General features: G+C 42.0%; 1 protein-coding gene across 1 annotated transcript; it reads left to right on the top strand.

Moving 5' to 3' along the window:
- The first annotated feature begins 5,835 nt into the window (after positions 1-5,835).
- Positions 5,836-8,970, top strand: LOC131605188 (uncharacterized). The gene is made up of 4 exons (XM_058877576.1): positions 5,836-6,051; positions 6,187-7,053; positions 8,434-8,630; positions 8,721-8,970. The coding sequence occupies exons 1-4, from the start codon at positions 5,836-5,838 to the stop codon at positions 8,968-8,970; spliced, it is 1,530 nt and encodes a 509-aa protein (XP_058733559.1).
- The last annotated feature ends 280 nt before the right edge of the window (positions 8,971-9,250 follow it).

Here is a 9,250-nt window from a genome sequence, read left to right on the forward strand (position 1 = left end):
TGCCTATTGTATTATCTGAAGCTGAAATATACAGGCGCATGTGCTTCTTCCCGTTTGGGGGAGACAAGATTGGTGGATGGATCAAGTATTGCTTAATTTTATCAAAAGCATCTTGATGTTCAGCACGCCACTCAAACTTTCTGTCTCTCAGACGAAGTAGAGGGGAGAACGCTTGCGTGCGTCCACTCAAATTAGAGATGAACCTTCTTAAGAAGTTTATCTTCCCCAGCAAGGACTGCAATTCTTTCTTCATGGATGGAGGCTTAGTTTCCATGATAGCCTTCGTTTTATTCTGGTTAATTTCTATCCCCTTTTCATGAACCACAAAGCCCAGGAAATCTCCAGCCTGCACAAAGAAAGCACATTTGAGGGGATTCATCTTTAAGCCATGTTTTCTCATTCTCTCGAATGATTGGCTTAGATGATCGAGATGATCGTAATCTGAAAAAGATTTCACAACGATGTCATCTATGTATACTTGCATGAATGTTTCTATAAAATCATGAAATATAGAATTCATTGCTCTCTGATAGGTTGCCCCAGCATTCTTTAAACCGAAAGGCATTACAACCCACTCATAGGTGCCTATTGCCCCTGGGCAACGAAAAGCTGTTTTAGACACATCTTCTTCTGCAATGAAAATCTGATTATATCCAGAATACCCATCCAACATACTTAGATATTCGAAGTCTGCGGCTGAATCTACTAACATTTCTGCCACAGGCATGGGATATTCATCCTTAGGAGTTGCTGCATTCAGATCACGAAGATCTATGCATACTCTTAATGAACCATTCTTTTTAATAACTGGTACAATATTAGCAATCCATTCGACATACCTTGTGGTTCTGATGAACTTACATCGTAGTAATCTTTCGACCTCTGCTTTGATCTTCGAATGAATTTTTGGTGCGAACCTTCTAGGAGTTTGCTTGATGGGCTTTTTCCCTTCCTTTATGGGCAGCTTTAATTCAACCAAATCGCGCCCTAAACTGGGCATTTCATCGTAATCCCATGCGAAGCAATCTTTGTTCTCCTTTAACAACGCGACAACTTTTGACTTTAGCGTTGGTGCTAGTTTCGCACTGATGTATGTTACCCTCTTTCGATCTCCATCTCCGAGATTCACTTCGTCGAGTGGATCTTGGGCTAACATTTTGATATTTGTTCCCATTGGGTCTTTCTCGAAACCCAAAGGCTCTTCGTCGTAGATTGCATCCAATCTTTGACATATCTCTTCACCTGAAATCTCTTCGACTCGAACTGGATCTTCAGGTAGTTGAGGGGTCATATGTATTCCCCAATCTGGATTTTCCTCCTTTTTTAGACCTGCAGTAACCAACATGTTTGATAATTCGGCTTCGAGGGCCGTCTTTCTTTTGTTCTCGGCTACGTAAGCCGAAATCTTTTCGAAAAATGATGACTCAGACATCATCAACTTCGTCATGCCATCCTGTTGGCCGTATTGTCGGATAATGCTCCGTTGGTGGGGTATCTTTTGGGCCATCCATTATTTCCCTATTCCATTGGAAACCATTTGTGTGCAAAGACAAATAATACAATGCATTCTTGTTTGGGGTGTATATATCTTCTGCAACATGGCAAGGTCCTATGTTTGCCAAATTTCTATCGAAGTTAGTCTTATTAACCTGGTTAACTTCAGCCATGTAGTAACTTTGATCTCCCTCAATATTCTCTACTATGCCATCTTCTCTCCAAATGGTTAACCTTTTATGCATTGTTGAAGGCACAACAGCGACCCCGTGGATCCATTCCCTTCTGAGCAAGAGATTATAATTTGCTTTTGCTGGTATGACCATAAACATAGTTGGCCTTGTGACTGAACCCAATGTGAGATTTACTTGGACAACTCCCAAGGTTTGCCCTATTTTTCCTTCGTAGTTAGACAAAACCATGTTATGTGGCCTTATATCAGTATCGAACATACCTATTCTTTTCAGCATGTATTGGGGCATTAGGTTCACTGCCGCCCCTCCATCTACTAGGACTTTATTAATCCCAACATTTTCAATCTTAGCTCTTATGTAGAGTGGTTTCAAATGGTTTCGCATACCTTCATCAGGCCTTTCGAAGAAGGCATTCTGCTCTTCAACTGCACCATTGTTCAGCACATAGTAACACACAGGTCTGTGTTTTGCCATCTCTTCGACGTCGGCCTCTTCACAATCTTCTACTTCAGTTTCTTGATTAAACTCATGAGGGAGTACAGATACAACATTGCAGTTCATGTTTATAGATGATACTCCATCAGAGTCAAAATCATTCGTCATTCTGTCATCTTCTTTCCAAAGGCTGGAATGCCCCCTCTCCTCTTCTTTCTCATTTTCATAATCGAACAACTTGCGCTCCAGCGGAGGTTTGCTTGTCCTTGCCCCCTGCATTGGGATTTGATTGCTACTTGTCTCTCCAACCTCCCTTGGTTTGAATTCCCTTTGGGCCTTCTTCATTCTCTGATGCCTTCTCCATTGGGATCTAGACATAGGATTCTTACCTTTGTAGCTTTCCAACCTAAACATCTCTCGATTGGAAGTCTGGAATTGCTTTCTATATGCCATTGCAGTTCTTCCTCCTTGGTCCCAACTTTTCCATTTGTTAGTTCTGGTACCATCTTGCATCCATCTATCCCTGGGTATGTATGCAGGAACCTTGAATGTAACCCTTCGAGCTCTAGGGTGTGGGCTGTCGGGCCTTCTCGATGGGGTTCGATCATCGAAACCAAACAAGTTGGGACGAAGTCCCTGAGTCTCCCAGCCCATGTAAAGATACACCCTTTCGAATGATTGATCGGTCACCATTTCTAGTAAGTTTCCGCATCTTCTTCCGACCTAAATTCGCAATCTTGGCAATACTAAGTGGCATTGTCATATGTTTTTCAAGTAAGTTTCTTGTTTTTCGATTGTGTGATGATTGTTGCATGTAGTGTGTTTTGAGTATCATTCAAGTGCCGTTTTATGCGTTGGTTGTTAGTTTGTGTGTAGCCAGGTTGATGCACGGAAGAGGTAGAAACTTATGGTGAGCACGAGCGGAGAAAGAAGCCAAAAGAGCCAAAGTTGAGGTCAACACGGGCACCCGTGTGCATGCACACGGCCCGTGTCAAAAAATGGATGGAAAAGCCATCTTGAAGGCTAGGCAGAGGTTTCACACGGGCACCCGTGTTCCTGCACACGGTCCGTGTGAAAAGCTGAGCAGAAAATGAATTTTTGGCAAAGGAGCAGTTGACCAACACGGGCACCCGTGTTCTTGCACACGGTCCGTGTTGGCAGGCGCGGGCAGATTTCCAACTTTTGATATTTTGAAAGCTTTGAACTCATTAAGGGTATTTTGGACCTTTCGGATACGAGGGATGACTGCCAACACTACTAAAACCTAACAGGAAGAAGGAAGGAGGCATCTGGGATCATTGAGCATAGAGAATTACAGAGAAAGAGCAATCAAGGGTTTTGGAAGAGATCTTCAAGAGCACTCGCGATTGGAGATCATATCGACCGATAATTTCTTGTAATGACTTCATTTTCTCTTGTTATTTCCTTAAACACTATGAGTAGCTAAACTATTTTATGCTAGGGTGATGTCCCTAAATCTTTTCATGTAATGATTTGTTAAAACCGTTGTGATGAATTTGATGTTTTTATAATTTGAGTTTATGATTCAAAGATTTTCATGCTTCATCATATTGGAAAATATTTTGTTGATCTATGATTAGGGTTAGGCGTGACACACCACTCTAATGCGTTTTGAATCAAAACATTACCGGTAAATCGCTTAGGAATGAGGATTTCACCATAGTGATCATCCATTCTAGATTACGATGCATAATGCCTTAATACTAAATTCAATTATTGAGGAATTGAAATTGACTTTTAAGTATTAATAAGTTCTCCACTAAGGAATTAGGGAAAACCATTTTATGGAATTGATACTCAATTGTAGTCACATCTTTTCATGAACAACGGTGTTCTCAAGGAGTTACGTAAGATTTATACATCAACCTTAGCATGCCTTCTCATTTGTGTACCAAATCATCATTTACTTATCGTTTTTAATTATAAACAGTTAGTTAGTTTTATCAAGCAAATCAAAAACAAACCATAGCTTTTTGTTCAATTGAAATTTAGTCCTGGCTTATATTTTACCCGCAGTCCTTGTGATCGATACTTGGATTCATCTCCATTTTAATAACTACATCGGTAAAAAGTAGTACACTTGTTATTTTCCGATCAAGTTTTTGGCGCCGTTGCCGGGGACTACCAAACTATAAGCCGAACTTTAAGTCAATTGAAATTTTGTTGCTCTGCGACCAAAATTTTATTTTTATCCGTTATTTTAATTTCATTGCAGTTTTGTATCTGTTCTAACTGTGGTCTAACTGTTTATGCGAGGTCAGATTCAGCTAAATTTTCCTTTGACACAGAACCAGAAAGAGCTCTGCACGAGAGACGCCGCAAGGCAAGAATTGAAAGACTGGCAGCACCAAGTGCAAGTCTCAGTGTTCCACATCAGGAAAGCGGCGACGAAGTGTCTGTGCATTCGGAGCACAGCGACTCTGACTTTGACAGGGAGGTAGTTCAGGAACCAGTTAACATGGCTGGAAATCAACCTCCTGCGGAGAGATTGTTAGGGGACTATGGAGGGGCAAATGCTCACCCCAACCGGATGACTATTGTTAATCAACCTGTGAATGTGGCACATTTTCAATTGCATCCATCCACCATTCGCCAGCTAGAGAGCAAGCCGTTCTCCGGAAGAATAAACGAGGATGCAAATAAGCATCTTCAGAGATTTCTCACTACGACAACTTCGTTGAAGATCGAAGGTCATTCAGAGGAGGCCAAGAGACTTGTTATGTTCCCGTTTACACTTACTGATGACGCAGAGGAGTGGTTTTACTCACTTCCAGCTGCAAGTATCACGACATGGCAAGAGATGGAAACGGCATTCCTCAATGAATATTTTCCTGCGTCGGTGTTCATCCGAAAAAGATACGACATTGTAAATTTCAAACAAAAAGAGGGGGAATCATTGGGGGATGCATACAAGAGGTTCAAAAGGTGTTTGACTGCATGTTCTACTCATAACATGGATGCTACCGAGCAAATGCATAATTTCGTGAATGGGTTGCGACTTAAGACAAAGCAGCTTATTGATACCGGTGCTGGTGGTTCAACCAATTTTGCTACAGCCACAGTTATGAAAAGGATCATAGAGGCAATTGCTGCTAATGAGCATCTTGAGTTGTATGATCGAACCATGAGCCAACCGGAGGGCAAAATTGATTTGAAGTTGCCAGAGCAGGTTGTTAAGATGGAGGATCAGATTGCTACAGAAGTAGAGAGAAGGTTAAAAAAGATGAATATTGGAACTCAGACAGTGGCACAAGTGGAACCAGTTAAAGCGGTTCTTTGTGAAATATGTGGTGGACCGCACTTTGCTATGCATTGTGTGGCAACTCAAGAACAGGTTGAGCAGATTCATATGTTGAGGCAGAATAATCCTTATGCCAACACATATAATCCGGGGTGGAAAAATCATCCGAACTTCTCATGGAAAGACCAGCAAGGAAACGTCCAGAAACCGGTTCAAGGACAACAACCATATCAACCTCAGACTCAACAATACCAACCACAGGGACAACAATATCGTCCGCAACAACAACCATACCAGCAACCTCAACAACAATACCAACCACAGGGTCCAAGAAAGGCGGGTTGGGAAATTGCCATTGAAAAGATGGCCGCTCAAATCTCCCAATTCCAAGAAGAGACACGAAGCAATTTAAGGAATACCGGAGCCTCAATCAAGAACCTTGAAGTGCAAATGAGTCAAATTGCTCAACACCTTGCACTTCCGCAAGCACCAGGAGCCCTCCCAAGCGCAACTGTGACTAATCCTAAAGACAATCAAAAAATCAATGCCGTCACTACACGGAGAGGGAAACCACTTGAAGTAGTGGAAAAGGATTCGGAGAGTGAGGACCAATTGCTTGAAGTGGAGCTGGACATAAGAGAGAATGAGGAAGTCGAAAAAGAAGTGGTAACACCAACACCGGTTACGAAAGAAAAAGTGTTAACACCAACACCAGAAATTAAGTTGCCTTACCCTCAAAGAAACAAGAAAAAGGGGCAGCAAGAAAAGAATTTTGAGAAGTTCCTGGAATTATTCAAAAAGCTGGAGCTGAATATTTCGTTGTTGGAGGCACTTGAGCAAATGCCCACCTATGCCAAATTCATGAAGGATATCATCGCTAAAAAGCAAACCATTGCAGATCATCCCATTATTCTAACAGAAACTTGTAGTGCTATTTTGCAGGGCCTGAAGATTCCAGTGAAAAAGAAAGATAGAGGAGCAGTTACTATCCCTTGCACTATTGGAGATAGATCTTTCAAGAGAGCTCTAATTGACCTGGGGGCAAGTATCAGTCTCATGCCTCTATCCATCTACAAAAAGTTGGGAATTGGTGCAATCCAAGACACTCGAATGACTCTCCAATTTGCAGATCATTCGGTCAAGCGACCTTACGGAGTAGTCCAAGACGTCCTTGTGAAAGTGGATAAGTTTGTGTTTCCGGTAGATTTTGTAATTCTTGAAATGCCAGAAGATGAAGAGATGCCTATAATTCTGGGACGGCCATTCTTGGAAACGGGGAGAGTCATGATAGATATGGATGGGGGCACTTTGACTTTGAAGGTCTATGATGAAGAGTTAAAAATCAATGTTCATAATACCATGAAGCATAAAGAGGATATTGGCACTAGTAGCAATATACAAGTGCTCCAACAAGTGGTAGAAAGTGATCATGTGAAGAGTGTATCACAATTACCTCTCGAAAGAGTTTTGAGCATGTCAATTTTTGGAGAAAATGAAGAAGCCAATGATAATGACTTGGAGGTGGTATCAATGTTGGAATCTCAACCTATCTCTAAAGGTTCTCGAACACATGGGTGGGAAGATCTAAGGCAACCAATCGCATTGGGTTGCAATGAAGAAAAGCCAAAAAGTTCAGAATTGAAACAGCTTCCGGAGAATCTTAAATATGTTTTCCTTGATTCTGAAGAAAAATGTCCCGCCATCATTAGCTCTAGTTTGAAAAATATACAAGAGGACAAGTTAATTGAAGTTCTGAAAAAGTTCAAGGGAGCTATGGGTTGGAAAATTGAAGACCTCAAAGGAATAAGTCCTACGATGTGCATGCACAAAATTCTCATGGAAGAAGATCACAAACCGGTTGTGCAGCCTCAAAGGAGATTGAACCCAGTTATGAAGGAGGTAGTGAGAAAGGAAGTCGTGAAGCTGTTAGATGCAGGACTTATTTACCCGATATTAGACAGTTCATGGGTGAGCCCTGTTCATGTGGTACCTAAAAAAGGAGGTACAACGGTGATAGCTAATGAAAAGAATGAGTTGATTCCTACCAGAACGGTCACTGGGTGGCGGGTGTGCATAGACTACAGAAGACTAAATCTGGCCACAAGAAAAGACCACTTTCCATTGCCATTCATTAACCAAATGCTAGAAAGATTGGCTGGGCATGACTATTATTATTTTCTGGATGGGTACTCTGGATACAACCAAATTGCGGTTGCACCGGAGGATCAAGAGAAGACAGCCTTTACTTGCCCATACGGTATCTTCGCTTATAGAAGGATGCCGTTCGGGTTGTGTAATGCCCCAGCGACATTCCAAAGATGCATGACTTCTATTTTTGCTGATATGCTTGAAAAGCATATGGAAGTCTTCATGGATGACTTCTCGGTTTTTGGTTCCTCCTTTGATAATTGTCTGGCTAACCTTTCACTTGTTTTGCAGCGATGTCAAGAAAGTAATCTGATCCTAAACTGGGAGAAGTGCCATTTCATGGTACGAGAAGGCATTGTTCTTGGTCACAAGATCTCCCACAGGGGAATCGAAGTTGATCAAGCTAAGGTGGAGGTTATCTCAAAATTACCACCACCTGTGAATGAGAAAGGTATTCGGAGTTTCCTAGGCCATGCGGGATTCTACCGTAGGTTCATAAGGGATTTTTCAAAGATAGCCAAACCGCTGACCACTTTGTTGGTTAAAGACAGGACTTTTGTATTCGATAAAGAGTGTGCCGATGCATTTGAGACACTGAAAAATAAACTAGTGTCGGCACCCATTGTGATTGCCCCTGATTGGTCTCTACCCTTTGAGATCATGTGCGATGCTAGCGACATTGCAGTGGGGGCTGTACTTGGACAGCGGAGAGAAAAATTGCTTCATGTTATTTATTATGCCAGTCATGTTTTGAACCCTGCACAGATCAATTATGCAACTACCGAGAAGGAGTTGCTAGCTGTTGTGTATGCCTTTGATAAATTCAGGCAATATCTGTTGGGTTCGAAAGTGATTGTTTACACTGACCATGCTGCTTTAAAATATCTCTTTGCCAAGCAGGATTCGAAACCCAGACTCCTGAGGTGGATTTTACTTCTCCAAGAGTTCGATGTAGAGATTCGCGACAAGAAAGGGTGTGAAAACACTGTTGCAGATCACCTTTCGCGAATGTCACCCATTGAGGAGACAGAAGAGCGGCGTCCAATAAAGGATGAGTTTGCTGATGAACACATCCTAGCTGTTATTGGAGTGCCTTGGTTTGCTGATTACGCAAACTACCTTGTTGGAGGTATAATACCTGACGATTTTGATTCTAACCGCAAGAAAAAGTTTGTTCATGATTGCAGGTTCTATCTATGGGACGACCCATACCTATACAAGAGAGGAGTGGATGGGCTGATAAGACGATGTGTGCCTGAGGAGGAGCAAAAGGATGTGTTGAGAGCATGTCATGACTCTGAATATGGAGGGCATTTCAGTGGGGATCGTACTGCCTCCAAAGTCTTGCAGTCAGGATTGTACTGGCCATCATTGTTCAAAGATTCCCAAGAGATGGTAAAAGAATGTGATAAGTGTCAGCGTACTTGGAACATATAAAAAAGAAATCAAATGCCCCAGAATTTCATGTTAGAGGTGGAGCTATTCGATGTTTGGGGAATTGACTTCATGGGTCCGTTTCCACCATCATTCGGGAAGAATTACATCTTAGTTGCAGTGGACTATGTCTCAAAATGGGTGGAGGCGGTAGCTTTACAAACTAATGATGCGAAGGTAGTAGTCAAGTTCTTGAGGGAGAACATATTTGCTAGGTTTGGAGTACCGAGAGCGCTAATTAGTGATGAAGGAACTCACTTCCTCAATCACCTCATGGAGAAAC

The sequence above is a fragment of the Vicia villosa genome, linkage group LG5 (assembly GCF_029867415.1).
Source record: "Vicia villosa cultivar HV-30 ecotype Madison, WI linkage group LG5, Vvil1.0, whole genome shotgun sequence".
In the NCBI taxonomy this organism is placed as follows: Eukaryota; Viridiplantae; Streptophyta; class Magnoliopsida; order Fabales; family Fabaceae; genus Vicia; species Vicia villosa.

Excerpts from the sequence above, each read along its gene's own strand:
- LOC131605188 (XM_058877576.1), top strand. The coding sequence starts at position 5,836 with ATGAGTCAAATTGCTCAACACCTTGCACTTCCGCAAGCACCAGGAGCC. Across the intron at positions 7,054-8,433 it reads TTCCGGAGAATCTTAAATAT|GATTCGAAACCCAGACTCCT; the intron begins GTTTTCCTTGAT and ends TTTGCCAAGCAG. Across the intron at positions 8,631-8,720 it reads GCTGTTATTGGAGTGCCTTG|GTTCTATCTATGGGACGACC; the intron begins GTTTGCTGATTA and ends TCATGATTGCAG.